We start from the raw sequence: 26,867 nt of genomic DNA on the forward strand, positions 1-26,867 counted from the left end.
TACTAGTCTGGGAGGAGTGTCCAAGATCAAATTTGGAGTAGGGACGGGCAGCTGCAAGGCCAGCAGGTATAAAGACAAGATGCCAATAGGGAGGGAGGGTCGGAAGCTATTGTAGGCTGAAAACATTACATAAATGTTTATCACAAACACAATCAGGAATATGGACAATATTACAGCTATGACCTAAACTATTTTAGGCAGAAAACACTACAGAAATGTTTATCACAGCAGAAAACCAGCAGTGAGCCAATAACTATGAAATACAGTGCAAGTATGCAGTATGCAATAAAATTGCCATAAATATCTAGAATAAGCAATAACTACTACAAATAAGCTAAAAAAACAGGCTACTTATTGCTATATATCACAGATCAGGTGCTCCTCCTCAGATAGCTAGCTGTCTGTGTGTAATGGCTGAAACACTCAAGTTAACTTCTTAACAGAAAGTTGAAACCTGAAACAACTTTAAAAAAAAGCTCAAAAGAACCAATGAGGTGCTTTCTCCAAGCCGTTGACCTGGCAACCCAACTAGACAATGACCATAAACACTAAACTCTCACTGAAATGGGGGATGGTCTTTACTAACTAAGATGGCCTGGACAATGAGCTCAGAAAACAGCCTCTAACAAACAACTAGGCCCACAACACAATCAAGAATATGGAGAATATTACAGCTACTACCTAAACTATTTTAGGCAGAACACACTACAGAAATGTGTATCACAAACACACAGGGGCGGATCGTGCTATCGGACTGCCGGACTGCAGCCCTCCCACCTACAAAAACAAAAGAAAAAAAATCTGTGAAACAAAAAAAAAAAATCACGAGTCCCGATTCATCTCCTCTGCGCATGCGCAGACACATCGAGGAACTCAGACTGCCTTTATCGGCAGTCCGGATGCAGAGAAAGAGGTACCCAGCAATCTGTGCTGTGAGGTACCCAGGAATCTGTGCGGTCGTCACCGCACAGAACAGAGGAATTCCTGACTGCTTCCCCTGCTAGCAGAGCCAATGAGGGGTGAGCTCAGAGCTCTCGCGGGGATTTCGCTGCGCAGGCTTCATGAGTGGATTATACTGCTGGGCAAAGGCTTCGGGTAGGTTGCTGACTGGATGGGCTTCCAGGTAGGTGAAGGCTTCGTACACATGGACAAAGTGTGTGTGTGTGTGTGTGTGTGTGTGTGTGTGTGTTAGGTAAATATTGACAGATAGATATCTAATACAGAAACTCATGCATCTTAAAGACAGCCTATTAAAACTGCCAATATTTCAGTAAAATGATCACTAGTATAGTTCATGAGTGATAGCTATATTAGTACAAGCTCAGATACGAGTCATTTTTTTAGTACTTGCAGCTATTCAGAACTGTTGTATGCTTTGCAATAAAACACTGCTACAGCATATTCATGAAATGTACTTATTTTAATTTACAATACAGTTCTTATTACATGGTTAGTTTTGTGTTTAACAGACAATGCATATTATTATGTTAACATGCTAATGAGCTAGGATGTTTGGCTGCAAAGATGTAAACTAATGCATTATGGGTGGAGAATTATGACACATATTGCTTTCATATATGTTCACAGAAAATGTTGCTTTCCTCCTGGTCAGAAAAGGGTTGATATTTGTGTTTAAAAATAAGTTGCAGAACTGAGTCAAGCAAATTTGAAAATATGTCCTGACCATTTCAGAATAGTGTTTGTAGTGTTTTGACAGCTGACTGATAACTAGACCAGCCTGCTCATTTGTATTAAGTAAATAGGCATTTTTAATACCTGCAGCTCTTAGATTGTGGTTAACAGAAGATAATGCAGCTTTCTGTTAATGGTATATATAAACACCAACTCCATTTACATATATCTTGTAAGCATTGTTATTATAGTTCTTAAGAACTTCACAAGCATAATACCATGCATTCCTTCATTAACGTATTCTCAGACTACTGAAAATAAGTTATAAAAATCAGTCCTAGACAGAGCACCATTTCATTTCACTTCAGGATACACACACACACACACACACACACGCACACGCACACGCACACGCACACGCACACGCACACACACACTTATATCACTTATATAAGGAATTTAAAAGCTCTTAAAATGTCTTTTGAATGTACGAGAAAACTGAAGCACCCCAGAGAAAACATATATATATATACCAGGAGGTTATGAACAGGAAATTAACTTTTAGACCAAGTAGAGCATTTATACTATAATCACAATATACTATATGTTCTGCTCAAAATCTATTTCAGTTATTTCTTACACTTCGACTGCAACAATTGCAGGAAATTCGTTTTTCAGAAACTGGGTACTTGATAATTTCACAGGTGCTGTTTTTCAGTCACTCAACTTCTGTGCCACTGCTAATGTCCAAAATTAAAACTATTGATTTGATTTCACTGGCCTGAATTCTTGGTGGTATACGGCATTATGGCAGGCTGGAAAGAGACAATGAGTTATAAGGCATCTGTCTCACACAAACCATAATGTCAGATTCTGTTCTAAAGAATGAAGGTTTGTCCAGCACAAAGACTATATATGTATGCTTCTTGTTAATTCAAGTGTGTCCTCACTGATACCCCTGCCCAATATGTAAGCAGCACATAAACTCACTTATCAGGAAAGAGATTATATTTTTAACCATCAAAAAATAAATAATAGTCTGTACAGCATCAAACAAGATACACATGAAGAACAAGAAAATTAAATGAAACTCATATAGCCCTGAGCCAGGAGGACTAATAGAAATGTAGAAGAAAAATCCCAGGAGAAGGAAACACTTGGCTCAAAAGGATTGTAATAAAACAGTACTGATAGAAATAACAGCTACATAGCGATATGAATAGTGCATTCTGCCTCAATTATTCTCTCTTTCTCTCTCTATGTACTTGTCTACTGTATGTCCCCCCCCCATATTTCATCATGATACTTTGCTACTTTCAGCAGTGACAAATATTTATTTTTATTAGTTTATAACAATAATAGTAATATTGTGTTATCTCGTCTTAATGAATAAAATTGCTCCCTGATATGTAGTTTTCTTGTTAGTAGTGGGCAGTAGCCCACTTCTGGAATCTTAGAGTGAGGTGGCAAGTAGCTCTGGACATCATCTGTTACTTGGAGAAGCTGTAGAGCCTGTAAGAAGGTTGCAGTGGTGTAATTTGGACTCAGCAACCAAGGCAAATCAAGCTGCTTTATTTTTCAGTGGTCTGTAACCTTTGAACAGCATAAGACAGTAAAGGTAACCTGTATTCTTGTTTAGGAAGAAGAACATTCTTCGCCAAGGCTTTGCAGGTAATAAGGGATAATAGGTGGAAGATATAATGGCAGAACGTATGCTGAGGGTTAGCCTTATTAATAATGTTGTCGGTATGAGGGCTGTCGTTTACAGACTGGTCTACAGTTATGTTCAGGATAAGTATTCAATCACATATGAGATAATATCTCTTTATCAGTGATGATATCACTGGGAAGATGAGGAGTTTTGTTAGAGGATCGGTATGAGGGCTGTCGTTTAGAGACTGGTCTACAATTATGTTTAGGATAAGTATTCAATCACATATGAGATAATATCTCTTTATCAGTGATGATATCACTGGGAAGATGAGGAGTTTTATTAGAGGATCGGTATGAGGGCTGTCGTTTAGCGACTGGTCTACAATTATGTTTAGGATAAGTATTCAATCACATATGAGATAATATCTCTTTGTCAGTGATGATATCACTGGGAAGATGAGGAGTTTTATTACAGGATCGGTATTATTATTATTATTTATTTATTGACCGGGAATGTCCGACTAGGTTCCACAGAGCCTGTTTTCAGCGGAGGCCCGGGGAGAAATGCTCCAGATGCATGTCTTTGGAATGTGGGAGAAAACCGGAGTACCCGGAGGAAACCCACGCGAACACAGGGAGAACATGCAAACTCCACACAGAAGGCACCCCAGCTGAGAATCGAACCGGAGAACCTCTTGCTGTGAGGTGACAGTGTTAACCACTGCACCACTGTGCCGCACCACTGCACCACTGTGCTGCGGCACAGTGGTGCAGTGGCACAGTGCACCACCCTCGGTATGAGAGCTGTCGTTTAGAGACTGGTCTACAATTATGTTTAGGATAAGTATTCAATCACATAGGAGATAATATCTCTTTATCAGTGATGATATCACTGGGAAGATGAGGAGTTTTATTGGAGGATAAGATAACATAAATTTGCTTTTTGTGTGTGTAATGCCCCAGTTGCTATATACTGGTGGCTAGAGAGAACAAATGGTGGTGGGTATAAATATTCAGGCTTGAACCCTGTACCTTGGATGCAGGTGGCAAGGATCTGAATTCCCTATCCACCACCATTTCTAAAAAAAAAAAAAAAAATTGCAGATTTTTACCTCATATTTGTTCTGTTCCTCATAAAATCTGTGGTTTCTGTATCTACATTTTTCCTAGCAAAGTCTGTAATGCAGTGGTGCACTGGTAGCATTGCTGCCTGACAGCTACAGGTTCTCTGGTTTGATTCTTGGCTGGGGTGCCTTCTGTGTGGAGTCTGCATGTCCTCCCATCTTACAAAGATGTGTCTGGAGTTTCTCCCTGCTCTGCTGAAAATTGTCTTTTGTTCCAAGTCAGACTAGTTTCCTGGTTAAATGTTTAAAAATAACAGGCATTTGAATTTCAGACTTCACATTCTTCAGAAAGTACATGGTAACACAAAACTGTTTATTCTAGCAGATGTCTAAGTTTATAACATAGATATTTGAAATTTGTCCCTATTTTGGGACTGTATTCCCCCATTATTGGCTTTGTCCAGGTATTTTGTGCTAAGGTTGAGAGCTATCTATGGTGAGAACTGAATTCATTGAATGTTTGGGGGCTGTATTCCCCCCCATTGCTGGCTTTGTCCACATATTTTTTGCTAAGAGGTTGAGAGCTATGGTGAGAACTGAATTCACTAAATGGTAGCCATTTAAGTTTGTCTTCCTCCCTTTCACAAAACAGCTGATTTGGCATAGTGGTATGTTTCTCTGACTGTTTTGCACAGGTAAAGACGTGGCAGTGAAATGTATGGTGGTAACACAGCATTTTATTCTAGCAACTTTCCAACATTGTACAAGCAATGTTTAAAATGTGTCCCTGGATTTTGGGCTTTTGTTCCCCCCAATAAATTTCGGCTTTTTCCAGATTTCTTGTGCTGCAAAGTTCGGAGATACAACTGTGTGTCAAGTAGATTTTACAAGGAGCTGAGAGTTGCAGGGGAACAAAACTTTAGTGCTGCTTATTCTGAGTCCACTTGTATTGTTAATAGCACAACAGGTAGTGTACTTGCGTTTGATGCAAAAGGCTGTGGGTTCTACTCCCACAATGGATAGATGCATTGTTGATACTGTATTGTGTTGTAAAGTGGGTGGATGCTGCAGTCCTTTTTGCAAAGATACCTAGAGTAGTCTATGAACCTGTTATCAGTTTGCCATACAGTCCCTATTGCGATATTACTAGCTTATCATTTTTTTTAATGCATGCAACATAGGCAATTTATTCCTCAAGGGCAACAGGCACTTTATTTGTAGATGAATAAACAATGACATATAAAGTTGTTTGCTAGTAGTAACCTCTTCATTGTTACAGATTTCTTTAATGTGGAATTATTTAGATGACTTTTACACTTCAGAGATTGTGCATATCTACTGATATTGGTGGACTGTAGAAGGATGAGTACACTTTTATGATGGAAATGTTCTGAATTGGGTAGTTTTGTCATTTGTGCATGCATTTTGTTTCATTGTTTACTGGAAAAATGTTCAAAACAATACATTTAAAATGCCCTCTAACAACTGTACTGTATTGTACAAGGAATACAATTGGGTAGGTGTATCAAAGAGCATGTATATGTTTCGTGTTCAAGGGGCCTATGATTTGAAAACAGCCCAGAAGGGGCCTATGATTTGAAAACAGCCCAAAGTTAATCTTTATCTGCCACTGGCAAAATGTATTTTCTTTGAATGTGGGTTTCAATGCTGTTTCAATGCATGTGAGTTTCAAGGGCAGAGAAGTTTTAATGCTAAGTCTGTTTTCATTGTGAGACTGCACTGCTTTGTTTAGCAGATATCTATTGGGGTTTGTGCTGTAAAAATGCAAAATAAAACTTTCAAATGAAATCCAAATCATTGCAGAAGTAAAGCAGTATGCACATTACAGTGTTTATGGTAAATGGGACAAAATAACCAAGGAATGGGACACTGGAATTGTTGCAGGGGGGAGTCTCCAATCAACCATGATTTTGAGAGGGGAAGGGCAGCAAACTCAGCCCTAGTTGAACTATACCTCTCAGTTGTCCATATTTTTGCAGAATGAATAGATATTTGCTTCTTATTTTTGGGTTGTTCCTCATAAAATGTGTGGTTTTCTGGCAAATCATTTAGGAATGAAGTCACTAAATGGCAGACATTGAGTTTTACGTCATAACCTTCAGAAAAATGCATGCTAAAGCAAGATCTGTTATTCTATCAACTGTCTTAAGTTTATACAAGAACAATTTTTAGTAGTGTTTGTATGTTCCCCAATATATTTGGCCTTGTCCAGATTTCTTGCATTAACAGGTTGAGAGGTACGTGCAAATAAATTGCTTTATAGAATTAGGCATATCCAAACCTCTCAATTGTGCCCGATTTTGGCTCAAAATGTTGCTCTTCCCCTAATAATCCCTCTGCAAAATGGCAATTTTGGAAGAAAACATGGAAGGTTTACAATTAATAAATAGCTGTAATAATCAGTTATAGATTACTTTTATTTCAGAAATGCATGTAGATTCTTTTATTTTGTCAGCTGCTCAAGTTAGCAGTACTAATATTAAAAAGTGTCCCTTCTTTGACAGGTTCCCAGCTGTATTGTGTGGCTATTTTATATTTTCGCATCACATTTTTGGTCCATTTTTCATACAATTGTGTTTTTTTGGCAAATTAGTGGCAAATCATTAAAGACTGAAGTTAGAAAATAATGACAGACATTTGAGTTTCAGATTTCATACCCTTCAGAAAATTCATACTAATGCAAGACCTACTATTCTATTATCTTTCTAAGTTTATAAGAGCAATATTTAAAAATTGTCCTTATTTTTGGGCCTTTGTCCCACTTCTATGTATGGCTTTGTCCAGATTTCTTGCTCTGAGGTTGAGAGGTATGACAAATGTGTCAGGGCCATCGCAGTCAGCCAGAGACATTTCAAATTGTGACAAACTTGTTGCACCCCACTCCCCCATGTAGTGACTCTGGATGTGTCCCAGCAAGGCAAGGAGCAGTTATGCAGTGTAAATGTGCAGACTACCCCCCCCCCCAATCCAAGGTAAACGCAAGTACTACAGTGGCATTTCATTTGTCCTTGATTTTGCAGAATGTTCTGGTTTCTGTCATATTTTATACTGTTGATATTATTATTCAGAAAGTGCCTTTTGCTCTGTGTGCAGTGCTTTAATGACCATCAGGTAAGCTTGTCTGATATTGTAAGATGCAAGTAAGTTTTAATAAGCAGTATTGCCAACATTGAAAGCCTTTCTGTTGTTGCCATGCAGAAAATACTTACATAACTAAATAATGTATAAGCCTTGGGATTTGAAATGCATATGACAGTATTTGTAATAAAGGCCAGGATTAGATTATGTTAAGCTCATTACAGGCTTTACCTGCAAACTAATCAGAATGCCAATCTATCATGTGTGGTCCATATCCTGTGCAGTAATCATTTAAGCAATATATGTTGAGCTTGTTTCTTGTTTGCTTTTCATTTTTTACTTTGATCATGTTTTCCCCATGAAACAAGTAGATAGTTGTCAGGCAGCAGGTCTTTTTTGGATAAGAAACATTTTTACAAGTGGGGGTATCACAGAGATTGCTACTTGCTACTTTCAGCATGTTACTTGGTACTTTAATAAATCTGAATATAAATTATAATTAGAACTGCAGTGCAAGGAGAAGTGGTTTGAGTTGAGTGCTGCTTGTTTTTCTTATACTTGATTTTGACTGGCATTCCAGTAATGTATTTAAAAAGTAATTTATTTTTTCATGCCTCACACCCTTTTTGTTTCCATCTAAATATTAGATAAGCTGTCATGCAGCCAATGGATTGAATTTTTTTTTATTCTACACTTCATTTTGTCTTGATTGGACTCCCATAATGATGGTTTGGCACCCAGGGCAGAGTATTTAATTAAAGTTTTTGTGGTTTTGAGCATAGCTCCTCCCCTTTCTAGTTGGTCATACTCATTCCCATTGACCCCACCCATTCAGCTGTCTCCTGCAGCCCCCCTTTGATTTGAAGTCACCAGCCACCACTGCAAAAACAATCAGGAATATGGACAATATTACAGCTACAACCTAAACTATTTTAGGCAGAAAATACTACAGAAATGTTTATCACAGCAGAAAGCCAGCAGTGAGCCAATAGCTATGAAATACAGTACAAGTATGCAGTATACAATAAAATTGCTATACATATCTAGAATAAGCAATAACTTCTACTGAAAATGTCCAGAACAAGGTACTAGTTGTATATACAGAGTTGCACCTGATATGAATCAAAGTACCCCTGCTTTGACTTGCATGGGTTTTCTAGCATAGCTTAGTACAACCATTCTATGGTTTCAAGGAATGAGAAAGAAAGGTTTAAGGGATAGCAGATAGACAACAGGGCAGCTCTTTCCAAATCCTGTCTGTGAACAGGTGATGCAATGAATCCTCTTTTACCTGATCTTTAAGTACAGAGTAGAAACACTCTGTTGTTTATATATATATATATATATATATATATATATATATATATATATATATATATATATATATATATATATATATATATATATATGAGACTATTAAGCCGAATGTTTACAATAGCGAAAGTTCATAATCGCAAATTAGAATATCTTGAATTCGCGGTTATGGCCTTACGCTACGTAATGTCCGGGATTGTGTGTTGGTGGTGCGCGGTGCCGTGTGTGGATCTAGGTGTTATGTCAGGTAAGTGAGTGTTTTGTAAGGATTTTGAGTGGGAGTGTGCTGATTTGTTTGATATGTGTGTGAGGGACTTTAGAATGTGCGTGTGTGAGTTTGCTTTTGGCAGGGACACAAAGCACTTGTTGGACAGAGGTATTGGCTTGGTCAGTCAGCTGACTGTGCCAGTGGGGAGCCTTATTGGGGATCTGGAGAAAGAGGGAGAAACCAGACCCAGACTGACTGTGTTCTCTGTGTGCTCTTAAGGGAAGTTACACTTTACTGTTATGTACTTGTCATCCTCCCAATGTACGTCCCCCACTGGTGCTAGTGGTGAGGATTTGAGGCCCCATATTACTGGGCTAGTGCAGGGGTGTCACAAACCTGTTAGGGAGATTATCAACTCCAGATTCCTATCCCAAATAGTTAATGTCAAAAAATCTTGGGTGTAACAATTTCCATGTGGTGGATGTTTATGCATCTGATGTGCTCCTCCAGGGACATAGAGGAGGACAAGTAATTGCTGCTGAAGTAGACATTTGTTTTGTTGAGAGTGCTTTAGAACTGTAGTGAGATGCATAGGTATGAGACCTTGAGTAAATATGGCTATTGCCCTGCTGTTGCTTGCGGTCCTGAATGAGTCGTAGGAGAGAAACCCCAGAATAAAATGAGTGATGTTTGTAGATTGGAACCATGTTTCAGTAGATATATAGGTGTACATGCTGTCCAGCTAAAGGAAAGTTTCCAAGTCCAGTATTTCCCTGGATGGGCTCATATTCTTAGTGGTTACTAGAATGCACCCAGAAACGTCTGGTAAGATTCATTTTTATCTACTAAATTTGCATCTTGTGAAACTCATTAACTTTCATTGTGTGACCTGAAATCCATTGTTAAAAGGTCCCTTAAAGTGTAACTTTTCCAGTGGGTTTACAGATTAACTTGAAAATAATATTTTTGTAATAATAATTTCAGAGCTCCTTATATTTATATATGTGTGTTTATAGTTTTGGTTTGTTTATTCTGTTTTTTTTGTTTGTATTTTGTTTTGTAGGACTGGAGTGGCACATAACTGCAGGAAAATAATCACTGATGTAAATTAGATGCAAAGCATTTTATGCAGTAAGTTCCTGTAACCTGCTCTTTTTAGGCACTTTTTACTAGAATCATTTCAGAATAATGGCTAAATCTAGCAATTTTTTTATTGTATTTTACAATAGATATGTTCCCAGGAAGACTAAAGCTGTAGAATGCTGACAGATCAAGACAAGGAGGTAAGTAGAAACATTGTGGTTTAATGCTGGTTTTGATGTTGTGTGGATAAGCACATCAGGAGATGTCGTCACAGCCTCTACATTCGATAAGCATTAAGGTGACATTAAATGCATTCTATGTAGCCAGTATGACACTGGTCATTGGATGGTACATATGTAACTAGAAAGAAATAAATTGTGTTTGTGTTTGTGTGTGTGTGTGTCTGTCTGTCTGCGTGTGCCTGTGTCTGTGCATGTGTGTGTGTCTGTGTTCATGCGTCTTTTTTATGTGCATCTGTGTGTGTGTGTGTGTGTGTGTGTGTGTCTGTCTTTCTGTCTGCCTGTGTGCATCTCTCTGTGTGTGTGTGTTCTTTAGTATTGGAACTACTAATATTTCATTCCACAATCTACACTGCACTGTACACAGCTAATCCGCAAAGCAGCATTTGTAAAACCACTTTTTGTGGAAAGACATCTCAATGGAAATAGCTCCCTAACTCTGGGTTTCACTCCATTGATTAAAAACAGTTGTTTTTTTATGCTACTGTGGCAAAGGAGCATCCTCTTCAACCACCATGTTGAGGATGACTCCAAGAGCACCCTCCACTTAAATAGTCTAAAATCACCGATCCTTAGAGAAAGAGAGAAAACCCACCGCTGTCCATCTTGTCCCTCCTTCCTGAGGTTGTGTTACCTTGGAGTTGTAATGCATTAATTGAAAGTGTTGGCCCACAATAGGGGTGCAGCAGGGTTGTGCCTCCTTCAAAAATATGGTTACATTTAGCCTGGGTGATGTGGTAGAGCAGTGGTTCCCAAACTTTTTAGATTCTCTGCTCCCTTGTTGAATCCAGGTTTTCCTAAGGCACCCCTTCCCTGTCAAATTCTAACAAGTATACTTTGCGAAATAATATTTTTTTTAATTAAAAGGGTTAGTAGTGGAAGTACGAAGAGGTGAGGAACATTTACTGTTTCTTTTCTTGAGCACGCCGACTCTAAACTATTTATAGGGAGTATGGCTTCCATTTTATTTATTTTTTTTGTGAAGGGGTTGGCAGACTGTAAACTTCTGTGCTGGTTCTGATGAAGTCTCATGCAAGATGAAAATGCTAAGCTATCTGTTGTATAATAAAGTCGTTTTTTTAAACATCATTGGATTTGACTTTTTGCTGTTCAGGACTGATGGCTTCTGCATTTTATGATTGTTTTTTAGTTTCTGTAATGCAGAAGGAGTCTGCCGGAACAATGCCTTTGTTTTGAGCAGGGTTGGGGCAACAATGAAAATAATGCAGTAAAAAAGTCCTTTGTCAACTAAAGCCTTTAATTCTAGGATTTCTTTCCACATTGTATTCTACCAAGTGTCTGTCAGCAGTAGTTTACTGTAAGATGGAAGTTTGCCTTTCACGGCACTGTCTGCACTTTTTAGAGTAAGCACCAGTATGACATGTTTGGATTTGCTGTACCTGGCAGCATTGTTTTCCAAAGGAGTGCCTGAAGTAGTCAACTCCTGCCAAAGGAGATTGCACAAAATGTACTGCAGAGCGACGTTTTCATTTGAGTTGTGGAAGGATGCCATAGCTTCTGAGGAGTTGCATTCTGTTCTGTAGTGTGTGCACAAATCCCAAACAGGTTTGTTTTATTTTGAATCGGTTAACCAGGGTATAGCACTGATCCCATTGAACCTATTTCAGTCTCAGGATAGATAGGTGATCTTTAAGAAGTGCTTTTCTTTTAAATTTCAATGAATTTTTGATTTTTGACATCCATAGGCAAGTTGTTCAAGATTGCTGATCATAGACATACACTAAAATTAAAGAGAATTTATTAGCTGCCAAGACCGGTGCTACAAAAAACTATCAACTTTATCCTGAAGTCGATGGGTTACAGCAAGAAGTACAATGGCAATACCTGTCAAATAGTCCTAATGTAACCTCAAATGTTTTCTTCTTTTCTTCTAATAACTGAGTACCTCAAGTCGATAATGTCAGATATTAGCGTTTAATACTTCTTATTGTTCATAAAACTTATGTTATTCAGTTAACTTTTCTAGTGAATTAAAATAATATTAAAAACTTGTCCGTGATATTGGGCCTTTGTCACACGACCCTCAGTTATTTTGGTCTTTGTCTAGAATTCTTAAGCAGATAAGTTGACGGGTTATTTGTCCACATTAACAAATCTGGTCAGTTTTCTGAAGAAAAAAAAGGATCAGGACACCAACTCAATCATCAAGCTAGCATAAATAAACTAATAAAAAGGATAACAGTGTCAAATAAACATCTTACTCTCCCCACACAGTGTTTACCTTGTACTAGTCTCTTCTTCTCACTGTATCTCGCCCACAGATAGCTTTTATGATCCACTTTGGCAATGGCAGAGGATTACGACCTGCCCGCTACCCCTACTACCTCCCCCTTTTTCTTGGCATAGTGCAGCTGCGACACCTGCTGCTGTTGCTGCTGTGGAGCTTGCCTAGCTTGAGCTGCGGCCGTGGCAGATGATCCGCTCCTCAGACAACAGCTCTCACCATTCACATTGCTCTGACTGCCACATCCAGCAGCTTGTTGGAAGCAGGGCGATGACAGGGCAAACAGCTTGCGAAGCGAAGATCGGTACACGGTGGATGTGATCACGCTTGGAACCATTCTTTTTACTTATAAAAAATCTTTCTTACAACGCAAACAATATTCCACTTGGAGACTGTAACTCAAATGTTACCCTACCATAACATCTACCACATAGTCCTTTTCACCTTATTTGTGTAATACTAAAAGAACAACACCAGGCACTTTAGTAATTTGAAAGAAGGCGGTCCTTGAATAAACATTCGTTCAATCAGAAAATAGTACCAGTGACAGATGTACTAAAGCATAGCCAATGGTTAATGTGAAGCATGTTTTCCCGCCTTACTGCCTGTGCAAAGACTTGTGAGTTGTGAGGCTTCTTTGTCCGGCAGGAGAACAGGGAGAACAAAATAAGGTTCAAAACAAGATTTGGGAGGGGTGAGATGTACTCCACGTTAAGACTCATGCTCTGCTGTTTTCCAGTTTTCATATGGTTATACATTGTGATACATTTGTAAATAACACATCAGTCATTAAGACTGTTATTAAAGTGTGAGTAGTCGCAGCTTTACAACGTTTAACCAAAACGACTGTGTGAAATAGACGGTGAAAATGAACAAGTTATGTGGTTAAATATTTAAATGAGTAAATTTAAGAAGATAATCAGGCATAGTTTGCATTACAGCTTTCTTGTTTATGGTGAGGTCTAAGAAAACAAGTAGGAAAATGTAGAACAGAAGAATGCCTGAGGCTTCTTTTAGAGCTTCAGTTGTATTATTGTGTTTTTTGAAGTGTAAAGAAAAAATAACAATTCTGCACCTGCTTTTGATAACAAGTCTAATGGTATTAAGGGTGGCCTAATGGTTAAGGTGTTTGCCTTACAAACACAAGATACAAGGTTTGAATCTCACAGGAGATAACTGGCTAGGCTTAAAATGGCTTGCAAGAGCAGTTAGCCTAGTACTAACCTATGAACCTATGAACAACTATTAGACAGAAGTCGTAAGTTCAGTATTTTATAATATCGAATAATAAGTACTGTCCGCTATCAATGTTTCGACTGTCGTCGTTCATTAGAAAGGAGATTGATTGTTATACATATTAAAATGTATTTCTAGTGCACCACCGAGTTTGAAGCACTATGTTGGAAAATCTGTTATGATTCTGTTATTGATGTATCTATTGATTTGTCAGGACTAGAATGTATGCTGGTTTTAGTTAGACACCATGCGGTATTTGATTTGCCAGATGCTATGGACCTTTTTGCGGGATACATATTAATATTTTGAGGTACTGGAGATCACAGTAAAATCGCTAAATACTAGAAGAGTTGAAAGGGCAGCAGTCCGTGTCAAATCGTAGTAAAATATATAGGAGTGGAGCTTAATATTTCCAGAATGTACTGTGGTTTATATTTAAATACATTCTGAAAGTGCTTGCCGATGCATTCAAGATAATGGCTATAACCTTTAGCGTGGCCACAAAGTAAACAGTCAACTAATAAGCTTAGTGACTAAACTTAATAGTTTGTGGTTTATTTTGAGGGTAAGCTTATTAGTTCGTGGCGGCCCTGTGAGGAAGCTGCGGCTCTCCGGGGCACCGCGGTGCACACTTTGGGAACCCCTGGGGTAGAGGGATAAAGCCCCAACTTACAGCCCAGATGACCTGGGTTTGATGACTGGCTTGGATGTTGATGATGTACCTAATTGCAGCCCAGATGACCTGGGTTTGATTACTGGCTTGGGTGTTGACGATGTACCTAACTTACAGTCCTGATGACTTGGGTTTGATTACTGGTTTGGGTGTTGACGATGCATCTCATTTACAGCCCATATGACCTGGGTTTGATTACTGGCTTGGGTGTTAACGATGTAGGCTGGGAGGATGGATTGGGGGAGGGGATGAGGCACTCTCTCAGGTGTGTCATCATTTTTGATGCTGATGGTGGCCAGGGACCTATGAGGGGTGTTGAATTTTGGGGATAGGGCTCAAACAGAGGCATTTGCGGTGGTATAGCTGAGATGCTGAACAGTCCTTCACGATGGACAATAGCAAGCAAGAGGTGGAAAAGGGGGTAAAACACTCCTAGCAGAAGTGGGACATTGTCTCAGGTTCCTTGATCTCACTGGTCCTGGATATGTGTTGGGGTTAACCCAGGGGAGACCAAGGCAGAACCTTTAGACCCAATAGACAAAGAGCAGACCTGGGAGCAGCTAATCATCAGCTGTGAGGAGCCAAGAAAAGGTCAGATTTGTAGAGTGTGATTTGCTTTTCTCAGTCAGCAAATACGAATTCATAGGGTCATATTCTTCAGTGAGAAGTGATTCTGCAAAGTGTTTTGTACTTGCAAAGTATGTTGGCTTCATTGGTATTGAGTTATCTTTAGGGTACCATACACAAGTTACAGCTCATTACAACACAGACATATGTTGGATGTGTTTCACACCTGTGTAGTTGGGCGTTAAAGGGCACAACTGCATGTTTAGGATTATGATGAAGAACCGTCACACAGAACAGACAGACGCTATGTTTACAGTGACTGCCAGACTGTAACAACTGTTTATATGTTGAAAAGGTTGTTTAGAGAGGCCAGGAACCTGATGAAAATATATGTCGAGCGGTAACAGCAGAGTCAGAGTGTTTAACAGAACTCTGTTTTGATGTCTGGTCAGTGCATGCAGCTGCCCAGCATAGAACTTTGAAGACAATGAGTTATAAATAACAGACTGGGGGGAGAGGCTTCTACTGCATCTGATGTGGTTTGCAGAAGTGAAAGCAATAACTTGTGAAAGTGGATGCAGAAATGCTACTTTGCCAGTGTCTTCAGGGCAACTTTTTCAACAGATGCACAGTAGAGCCACACTTGATGAAATACTATCACAAACTTATCTTCCGGTCCTGTTGTATAAGTATTTTGCTACTGAATGGTGCCTTTTAGTAAGAAATGTTTGCGGTGAATGTGGCACATTTCATGAAGTAGTTCACCATATAAATCGTTTGAAAGTGTAGGTTCAGTATATTAAAACATGACCGTTACTGAAAATGGCTGCAGTACAAAACTCGTGTCTCTGCTTCTGGGAGAGAAGCCTAAGCTGCAAGTTCTGAATTTACATCTGCATGGGGAAGCGGGGTAGCATAGGAAGGGTAGGGTGGGCAAAATGGCAGGACTGGTGATACTTTTTTCTTACCTGCCTCTATGCATATGTACCTGAGAGAAGCAACTAAGTAATTAAAAAGAGATCAACCAATGGAGTTTCATTGTAAGCCTTTCAGGGAAACTGCTAATGTCTGACATTAGCAGCATTAGTTGTATAAACTTGTAAAGATGACACTTTTTGTGACAAGGCGCCATTTTTTCTCTCTGACTGGCTGCACTCCCACAGTCTCTTCTAAAATGTATAATTAAGTCCAGCGTCTTGGCAGCTCACAAAAAGTAAGTAAATATAAATAAATAAATGAAAGCCATTGATTTTACTTCAAGATCCAGTCTTAGGATGTGTGCCCAGCTCATCTCAGCTCTTTTTTCCACGTTTCTCCATTCTGTACTGTCTGAATATGTTTCATCTCTCTTCTTCCTCACCAGTTCTTTCCTGCTGTTTGGAGAATGCAGACCTTGAAGTGCATTCTCAGTATTATTTTGTAATTTAGTTAGTGATAATATTCTTTTTTATCCAGTTCTTCCTGTTGCCCAGTTTGCTGCTTTTCCTTTGAACAAACATTACTGCAGAAAAGCAGATTCCTGTCCCAGAGATATTGAACACTTGATCTCTGGGACTAGAGTATGATTTTGCCACTTGTTCTCTGTGCAGGTATTTTATAATGACCATCCTTGAGACGTGCCTCTCATATCTCGGACATGAAAAAGAAGCAGTGGGAGAAGGACGAGGATTGAAATGACCAGAGGTTCTCAGCCAGCCCTGTGTCTTCTTCCGCAGGCTCTACTCTTTCTCCTGTTCTTCAAGCCTATCCAGCCATAACTCTACCCACAAAACATCTGCTAAACTGACTCACTTTAAACACGTTTCCTCTACCCCAGTACAGAGGCTATTCTGACCTGTTCATAAGTTAATTACTCCACCTGCTTTCAAGTTCCCCCACTTACTGTGCAGAAGGTTTGTCTTCATTCCAGTTATCCTGGGTTTCACCGGCTTGTCTCACCACTCTCCCACTGTAGAAATGGATACACTACAAGAGGATTCCGTATAGAGGATAGATTCTGCTGGCCTTTTCTTTCTTTCTCCAGCTCAAAATATTCTGTCTCTTTGCAGTTGAAGCTGAATTGTCGCCTGTTTTTTGCAGCCAATTAGTTATCTCCTTACCCATCCCTAGGGTCAGTGTCTCACACAGCTGCACATTCTGCGGCTACTATGGCCCTTTTTTGGTCATTGGTGATTGTTCTCAGTTTAGACCACAAATTATAATCCCTGTCTAGCAGCAGACTAGCTGTCTGCCACTTCCAGAAACTGCATTTCCCATTCATGACTTGGATATTAGCCCATTTTCCCTGATGCTAAATTTTTACTCTTCTTACTGGATACTAGCCCTGTCATCTGTCTTCCAGGTGCTGGGCCCAGCATCTGCCAGGCTGCTGTAAGTCCTGGTACCGCTCGTCATAAGTTGTTCGGGTGATATCAGGACTGGATTGTTTGTTACAGGCATCGGTAAAGGTCTTCAACAGTGACAAGAGAGAAGAGAGTAAGATATGTATGGGAAATCGGTCACAAATATGTAAAGCTGCTACTGTACAGGGTGCATTGTGTACACTGGCTTCTAGACTTAGGCTTGTATACAGTGTTCAGCGCTGAAGTGTTTAATGGCTAATACTGTAACTGTAACCGCTTGCTACAGTGGAATCTTTTTAGTGATGAGTAATGCAATTCAGGAATTGACGACTTTGCTCCTTAGTTTAGAGTTGAGGAGAGCTGTTTTAGGAAATTTTTTTGTTTGTTTGTTTCTGTTTTTGCTACCTCTTAACTTAGAGTTGAGGGGTGACAGATTGGATAACAGTGCGGGACACTAAATGAACAATCTGCAGCTCATTGCGCCTTCCTTCAGCAGGTAGGGTTGGGTGGCTTGCAGATTTATACAAAATGAAATCCTGTATAGAAGAGTTGGGAGTAGGTAAGCTTTAGCGGTAGTTTTCTTAGTGTCATCTGTAAGGTATGGCTTTATTCTGCACTGGGCACAAAGTTTTGAACTTCTTGTTTTAGATAAAAGTCACACTGCATATATTCATCAGTTATGAGAGCAAAAGGTTTTGTGTGGTTTACTAGTTCAATTTTGGTAAAGTTAGGAGTAGGGGTGGGAGGTTGGCATAATGGTTAAGGTGTTCACCTTACAAACACAAGGTCCAGGGTTTGATTCTCAGATGGAGTAAATGGCTAGGCTTAAAATGGCCCACAAAAGCAGTTAGCCTAGTACTAACCTATGAACCTAAGAGGTTATGTAGAAGAGATTCTTCAGATGAGGGAATATTGTCTAGTATTTTAGAAAGAGGTGACAAAACTATTTATGGACCGATAATTGGAGAGATCTCTGGAATTCCCAGTTTTATGTAGAGGTAATATGTAAGATTTTTTTTCCAGAGCTCTGGACCATAGTTTTCCTTGATTTGAGCATGTGATAAATATGGTGACAGAGTAAATCCATGTATTCAGCAACAGGCTTCATGTATTCTGCTGTTAGGTAGCCTGGATAAGAGTAGTGAATTTTAGCTTGAGAAAAGAAGAATGGAGAAGCCTTTTGATAATGGAGGTGGGTATGGCATGAAAACCGAATATTAGTATGTTTAGTTGGTTCAGGCGATGGCATGAAGTTAGTGGCTGTGCCTTTTAGTAAAGAGGTAACAGTATTAATTAAATACGAGTTGAACTGGCTGGCAATGCTCTCAGAGAGATTACGTGGAGAAGACATTGGCTGAATGGACTGACCTGAGTGAAGGAGCTGATTCAGTAAATGAGGGCCAGGATAACGCAGGGATGAATTAGTCTGAAGTTTGGATAATGCATTATTTTGTCTAATTAGATTTTGCTTTTAGCTTAGCTTCTCAAAATTTTTATTTCATCTGGTTAGCCTCCTTTCTGTTTTTTTTTTCCAGTTGTACCAAGCCATGTTCCTTTGATTCATTAAGTTTAGTTTAACTTGATAGCCATGGAGCTGGATTATATTTTACTCTTTTAGTCATGATAGGGGCCAGTTTGTTTAGAATATTTATAAAAATGGTGTTGAATAGGGATACCACTGCATTAAGCAGCGGGCATAGCTCCCAAGAAAGTGGGAGGTAATTGGTGCTTTCAATGGTGTAAGAATCGATTACTTCTGTCTTATGATTTTAATGTTAATTGATTACTTCTGTCTTATGATTTTAATGTTAAAACGTTATGTAAGAGTAGCATGGTTAAGAATTGATTACTTCTGTCTTATGATTTTAATGTTAAAACGTTATGTAAGAGCAGCATGGTTCAAACAAATGCTTTGAAGGTGTAAGGGTTGTTGTATTCCCATTAGAGAGCAATTAGGTTTGAAGTGGGAAAGTCCTGCAGAGCACTGTGAACCTGAAAGTGAGTTTTCTTCCATTAGCTACAATTTTCTGATAACAACTCTGTCCTGTAGACTGCCCTTTCCATACAGCCTTCCACTTCCGCATGCTGGCCAGCCATTGAGTCAACCTAGCTGCCCTTACAGGTGCTGTCCTCTACATTGGAGGATTTATGGCTCCATTCCCAGTCCTCTGAGAAGGCCTCATTAATGGCCTAACTCAGTGTCCTCAGTTTGGGTTCTGAGTCCGTACCCTCAGAACATGCATTGCTCAAAACTGCAGTCTTTCCATCTACAAAATGCAGGAAGCTGAGGAACTTGGATTGTCTTCATAGGAGTCCTGGAAGAAGATGGAATTAATTTAGGGGATCCCATCTCAGACACCGATGAGGAAGAGGATGTCACTTTTTAGGAAATCTTATGCCTTTTGAAGAGGGAAAGGTGAGTGAGTAGCTATGCATATTTCTTTCCTTCAAAATTGGTTGTGAGAAACTTACTGGGCACCAAAACAATGTTTTGGGTGGTCCATCCTTTAGTCTGTCTGTTTAATAACATTAAGTGACATTACCAAAGTGACCTGGCTATATTCATATGCAGTTACCTATGTGTTTAGAAAGGCAGGATGGGACCCCCACCAACTTAAGACTTCACATTCTTGGCAGAGAGTCTCGGATCAGCCACGGCTGTTTCTCCTAAAGTGCTAAAACAATCCATGTCTCCATACTGCAATAGTATTTCCTCTTATCAAAGAGACCACACTGCTTTGGATCACTTTGCAAGGTGGGTATTTGCATCTTCCATCTCAGTCAGGATGGTATTGAATTATTTCAGCCAGTGGTCAGTTTTGTGAGGAATGTGCTTAATACAATCCCTAAATTACATGTTCGGCTGTCAGATGCCCATCTTAGGAGCACGTTTAAGACCTGGGAGGCATCAGTGACTATTCAGTGTGATGATCAGGGTGATTTATTATGTTGTGGTTGTGGCTTGTAGGGCAGCAGGCAAAAATGAAGAGGGGTTGCTCTATTCAGTCCTACCAGACTATGTCACATGGCTTTTGATAAAGATGTTGACTCACCCTTTGGTGATTTTCCTGGCCTGGGCCATTGTTATTCAGAGCAGAAGTATTTGTAGAACAGCATCAAATGACAAAGGAGGTGACCATTTGATATTTTGAGACTTGTTATTGCGAGTTCTGAAATTATGAGACTGAGTGAAAATGCAGCCTTCTGAGATTTCCGATTCTAGGAGAATTCCCTTTTCTCCAAGGTATGGTAATCTTGGAGTTTATATAACATTTGGAGGTGAGGGGCTTGCCGCCAGTATTGATGGGCAGGAAGTGAGTTGCCCCCTGAGAAAACAACTTTAAAGGAGAACAGTGATGTTCGACATTCAATGTTCTTCTGTGGTTTCATACATTTTATTTTCGTAATTCTGGGGCTTGTACTTACAAGTGTTGCATTTATATTATCCTATCATACGATTTAAATAGGGAACGCTATTTCATCATACCTAAAATATCTAAACCACAAAATATCGAACATACAGAACAGCAAATTTTTTCCCAGGGAAAAAATTTGCTGTTCCGAAACACAAACACACAACACAAGCACACCAAAATAAATAAACCACACACATACACTTAACAAAACTATAATTCTAACCCTACACTACTACCTATCCACTCACCTTAACCCAACCCTAACCCTAAAGTCCCAAACTACCGCACACTCACCTTACCCGCTTCCTAACCCTAAAGTCCCTAACTACCGCACACTCACCTTACCCGCTCCCTAACCCTAAACTCCCTAACTACTGCACACTCACCTTACCCGCTCCCTAACCCTAAAGCCCCTAACTACTGCACACTCACTTCCGCTCCATAACCCTAAAGTCCCTAACTATCGCATACTCACCTTACCTGTTCCCTAACCCTAATGTCCCTAACTATCACACACTAACCTTACCCCGATCCGTTCCCACACTTACTTTAACCCGGTCTGTAATCTCCGTTCGCATACTTACCTTAACCTGGTCCGTAACCTTCCACCACAGTAGAGTAAATAGCGAAGCCATGGAACGGACAGTCAAAATCTTACCATAGGTAAGACTTCGAAGTTCCGTGGCTTCACTATTTTGAGTTTTCGACAAAAACGGTTCGATATTATTGCATTCGAAGTTTAAAAACTTCGATACTATAATATAGACCCCAAGTGTTAGAATTACAGTAAGGAGCTGAAAATGAAAGGCTAAGGCCTTTCAGCTGCTGTGGTTCTGTCATGTACTCCTCGTTGGTTCTTCTCGTAAATTGAAAGGGTCTGTAGAAGCTTTGGGTTCATCAGACCTTTGCTGGAGAATTATGGCTGAACCTGAGTTATGGCTGTTTTGGTCCTACGTACCACCATTCTGGATCCCTTATTACTTACGGAGTGTGGTGACTTACTATCAAAATAATTTGTGGTGTTGCTATCACATTTAAGACTGTAAGTTCTGTTTTGGTTTTACATTTATATAACTGTGTGTAATTATTACAGTAGTTTTGAGATGTTTGTATTCATGATTGCTTCTATGTATATACTATTTTTGAACTTTATTTTAATATTATAATTTTGTAACTTTTTCTCAGAGGGCTTTGCAATGAACTATATTAAAAATTAGCAGTGTATGCTGCTTTTGAACAATTATTTGTAAAGGCTGAACTTCACGTATGCTCATTTCAGTTAAATAAAGGTTGAGGCTGAAGTTGAAACTCCATCAGGGACAGTAATGAAAAGCGTTGTATGGTCAGCAGTCGCACTGAGTCAGGTACTGGTGCCCTTGGCAAGTTCAAGCAGGCAGGGTTTGCTTCTTCAGAGGTGGATTTTAGAAGATGTGAGCATCTTCTGGGTCAGAAAAGTGTTGGGCAGAGAATTTTTTGCCATTGAATGATTTGGCTGACCTCATCTGGCGGGTACTGAAAGTAACAGAATATGGCTATACTTTGCAGTGTTGCTCTTTGCCCCTCAGCAACCATATATCCTGGCTCCCCTCTCTTCCAGTCCAGTTCAACCAGTTCTGGCAAGGCCAAAAGTTAAACTCCTTTTGCAGAAGACAGGAATCTAGTGTGTCCTGACAGATTTGCAGTTATCGGTCGTAATTAGTTGTGTCGGAATGAAAGTGCAAGGATGTGAGGCTAATCTTGGTTCTTGATTTTTTTCTACCTTATAAGTCACAAGGCGGGTGTTCTGTACGGCCGCCCTCAAGTCCATAGTTTTCCTTGTTTGCAGAATTTGCAGATGTCTTTGTAAGCAGATGACCAGTCAGACGTGAAGACTAGAGCCTCCCATCTGATCCTTATCATCAGCATTCCTTTTGGTGGATAAAGGCAGCCTGCGCGGTCACCTGGTACCAGTACCAGTACCAGTGGGTGTCAGATTTAGTTTAGGAGACTTTTTGGGACCTGTTTTTGGTGTCCACCTTGGAGTTTCAGGGTGGCCAGAGGCATGTTGGCCTTGTATAACTGAAAGCAGTGTAACTGGAGTTTATATAGAGGGCTCATTAGATAGCCAGGGCCTGTAATTAAAAGTAGCTGGAAAAGTGAATCTGTATATACAGTGTGTGGGAGTAAATACTACATTCATGGTTGCAGGATTGTAGTACTTGTGACTCTTCTCCTACTCTGAGGTACTGCATTATCAGATTTATTATATGTAAGTATCAGGAGTCTGGGGGACTAAGGGTGCAGGGTAAAGCTTCCCTAAAAATGTTTTAACAGTGTATCACCAGTTTTGAAAAAGAGAAGTTATGTACTCACCATAACGTTCCAGCTGTGTTTTACATGTTCATTCTTCCTCAGCTGTTGGGTTTAGATCCAATCCTCAGATCCGACTCAGCCATTACCAAAGAACCACTCAAGCTTCTCCCTTACTCATAATGCACCAACCCCTAACATACCCCAGATATTGTTTGCTGATTTTACTAGAAGTGGTAACTGTTAACATGCATATACAAACAGATACTTAAAAATGTATGCGTCCTATAGAGGAAACTATATAAGGAGCTCAATAAAAAGCACAGTGATGTCCTTATAATATTTCATTCATCCAGACGTATGTGGAAACCAAGGATGTGTGCTGATGGACGGGAAGCTGAGAAAGAATGAACATGGGCAACACAGAGAGACCATTATGGTGAGTACATAACTTTTTTATCTGGTGACAATTTTCATTCTATCCTCAACTGTTGGGACAGAGTCCCCAGCTACCGAAGACCCCTAGGTGGACTCTAAGGAAGGATATTCCTGAGCACAGTTGAACCAAAGGATGCTGTACCCCTCGAGAACAGATATAATTTGTAATGAGTGATAAAAGTAGGAGGACTTGCCCAAGTTGCTGCACATATGTCATCCATGAAAATCTTGGATAGAAATACTGAAAAGGTTTCCATGGACCTAGTTGAATGGTCTCTTACAGGTTTAGTTAAGGTAAGATCCAGTTTGTTATAAATAAAAGAAATACATTCAGTCAGCCATCTGGCAAAAGTTACTTTTGTGACTGGTTTAATCAATTTCAAATATGCAAAGGAAACAAACAGTTGGTCTGTCTTCCTGATTTATTTTGTCCTTTGTAGATAAAAACGTAATTGTCTGTGAATAGACAATAAATTCAACATATTTGTTTGCAAATTTAGGAAAGAATACTGGCAAATTAATAGACTGTTTGATATTGGATTCTGACACCACCTTAGGAAGGAATGCTGCATTGGTTTGTAATGTAACTGTATCCTTATGATAAATCAAGTAGGGAGGTTATGAAGACAAGGCTTGAAGTTCTGAAATTCTTCTACCTGAGGTAATGGCCACTAGAAAGATAGTTTTCCAAGTAAGAAACTTAAGGTCACATTTAGCTGCTGATTCAAATGGGAAGTGAGTTAATGCTTGCAGTACCAAGTTCAGATCCTGTGGTGGAGTAGGATCTTTAAATGGGGGTCTCAGTAGACGAGTGCCTCTCAAGAATGTTTTTCGAAGTTTAGAAGAGGCCACAGAAGCACCTTCAAATCGAATATGAAAATTAGATATTGCTGCTAATTGAATCATAATGGTGGAGGAGCTCATCCCTTCATTAAAGAGCAAAGCTAAAAATTCAAGTATGTTATGTATCGGAGGTCAGAAAGGTCAATATGATTTTGTTGTGCCTGGTAAACAAACCTTTTTCATCTACTTGTATAGAAGGTTTATGGGAAGATAAAAGAATATGGTGGACAGGGGAAGAGAGCATAGGTTGTCTGGCTATTAATGGAATTGCAGAAACCAGGCTGTAAGCTTAAGGTTTGAGACGTCTACATGAATCATAACTGTCTGACACAGGAGGTCTGGAATCAGAACCAGAATCCAAGGTTGGTATAGTAAGTGAGGCCATAGGAAGGGGAACCAAACCCGTCAAGGCTAGTAAGGTGCAATGAGGATGACTTTCCTCTTCAACCTGGCGGCTTTCTGCAGAAATTTCAGAATTAATGGAATCAGCGGGTAGACATAAAACAAACCGGGAGGCCAGTCGTGTAGACATAAATCAAACCGGGAGGACCGTCCTGTAGACATAAATCAAACTGGGAGGCCAGTCGTGTAGACATAAAACAAACCGGGAGGCCAGTCGTGTAGACATAAAACAAACCGGGAGGCCAGTCGTGCAGACATAAAACAAAACAGGAGGCCAGTCGTGAAGTAGAGCATCCCTCTGTGATTACTGCTGTGGGGGGATTAGGGCAAAGTAGCTTCTGCATTTGTTGTTTAGGGGAGAAGCAAAAAGATCACACCAAGGTTGGACCCACTGACGAAAGGTCATTTCTGTCACTTTCTTGTTGAGAGACCATTCGTGAGGTAGAAGAATGTAATTTATCAATTTGTCTGCTATCACACTGGGCTTCCCATGAATGTATGTTGCTATGGGAAAGTGGCTGTATGAGATCATTCATTGCCACACTGTGAGTGCTTCTTGACACAAGGGGTATGATCTGGTCCCTCTTTGTTTGTTGATGTACCAAACTACTGACATATTTTCTGTTTGAATAGCAATTGTCCCTGTAAGGAGAGCATTCTGATGGGCCTGCAACATTAAAAGCACTGTTCTCATCTCTAGAGCATTCTTCGGGGGACCAAGTGCCTTAGACTTTTTTCCCCAGAAAGCTTACCCCCACCCCAACTGGGAAGTATCTGTTTTCACTATGGCCTTGGGCTAAGAGAGAATTAATGGAGTGTCTATATTAGAACACCGAACTTTCAAAATTTCGAGTGTTCTAATATCGACCCATTTTCAGCGAAAATATAGAAGAAACAGAAAACCAAATTTTTTCCTAGGGAAAGAATTTGGTTGTCCGTTTCTGTTGCTTCGGTATTTTCAGCGCTGTGGTGGAAAGTTACGGGTTGGGTTCAGGTAAGTGTGCGATTGTGTGGACGTGTGGGTTAGGTGAATTAGGGTTAGGGTGCGGGTCAGGTAAGTGTGCAATTTTGTGGATGTGAGAGTTAGGGCGGGGTAGGTGAGTTAAGGTTAGGACGCGGGTGAGGTGACTGTGTGATAGTGACAGACCTTAGGGTTAGGGTTTGGGTTAAGGTAAGTGGATAGTTAGTGGTGTATGTATAGTTTAGTGTAGGGTTAGGTGTAAGAGTTTAGGTGTATATGTGTGTGGATTGCTGTTTGTTTGGTGTGCTTGTGTTGTGTGTATGTGTTTTGGAACAGCAAATTTTTTCCCTAGGAAAAAATTGCTGTTCTGTATGTTCAATGTTTTAAATTTTCGATTAATAGGGTTCGATATTAGAACACTCGAAATTTTGAAAGTTCGGTGTTCTAATATAGACCCTTAATGGATGGCCTTGTAGAACCTGATCTGATTGAATCCATCACCTGAGCTCTTTCCTGCATGCCTGAGTGACTCTTATTTGTGCTGACATGCGTTGGTGAAGACTCGACCACTGTGTTGCTAACATCCATTGAATTCTTATATGAAATCTGGCTAGAGGGACTAAGGTTATTGCTGCTGACATTGATCCTAAAGCTCAAAGGACAAAGCGGGCTGAAATCTTGGCACTGCAAATTATTTTTCTGACCTATAATCTGATGGTCTGTACTATGCTGTCACTGACTTTGTGTTTTGTTGAAAACTGCTCCTATGAATCCCAAATTTTAAGTTGGTTGTAGGTGATATTTTCGTAATTTATGGTACCCCATATAAGAAAAAATCTGGAGTACTTGATTTCTTGTCATTATTGGCAGATGCCTGGTTGGGATGGTAATGAGCCAGTCATCTATATGTGGAACCATCTGGAATCCCTGCAGTCTCATGTGAGCTGTTACTATTGCCATACATTTGGTAAACACCCTCAGGGCTGTGGTGAGGCCAAAGGGCAGAGCTCTGAACTGGTAATGACTGTCTCCCAGGTGGAAGCGTAAATACCTTCTGGATGGTCTGTTCATCTTTGTGATAGTACGCATCCTGAAGGTCTACACATCCTTAAGGTCTGCTGAGCACATCCAGTCATCCTTGCTTAGAAAAGGGAGAATGGACT

At 39.8% G+C, this 26,867-nt stretch overlaps 1 protein-coding gene across 4 annotated transcripts in view; it reads left to right on the top strand.

Moving 5' to 3' along the window:
- The window catches only part of SNX11 (sorting nexin 11), a 518,381-nt gene that overhangs the window by 188,738 nt on the left and 302,776 nt on the right, over positions 1-26,867 (top strand). For 2 of the 4 annotated variants that reach the window (XM_044055316.1, XM_044055315.1), the window contains 2 exons: positions 10,034-10,101; positions 10,200-10,253. In XM_044055316.1, the coding sequence (XP_043911251.1) occupies positions 10,230-10,253 (24 nt within the window). In that variant the 5' untranslated portion in view covers positions 10,034-10,101; positions 10,200-10,229. The remainder of the gene's footprint in view (positions 1-10,033; positions 10,102-10,199; positions 10,254-26,867) is intronic. The other 2 variants (XM_044055318.1, XM_044055317.1) reach the window with 1 other exon arrangement.

This window comes from Protopterus annectens, chromosome 13.part0 (assembly GCF_019279795.1).
Source record: "Protopterus annectens isolate FY-2018-M chromosome 13.part0, PAN1.0, whole genome shotgun sequence".
NCBI classification, from domain to species: domain Eukaryota; kingdom Metazoa; phylum Chordata; order Ceratodontiformes; family Protopteridae; genus Protopterus; species Protopterus annectens.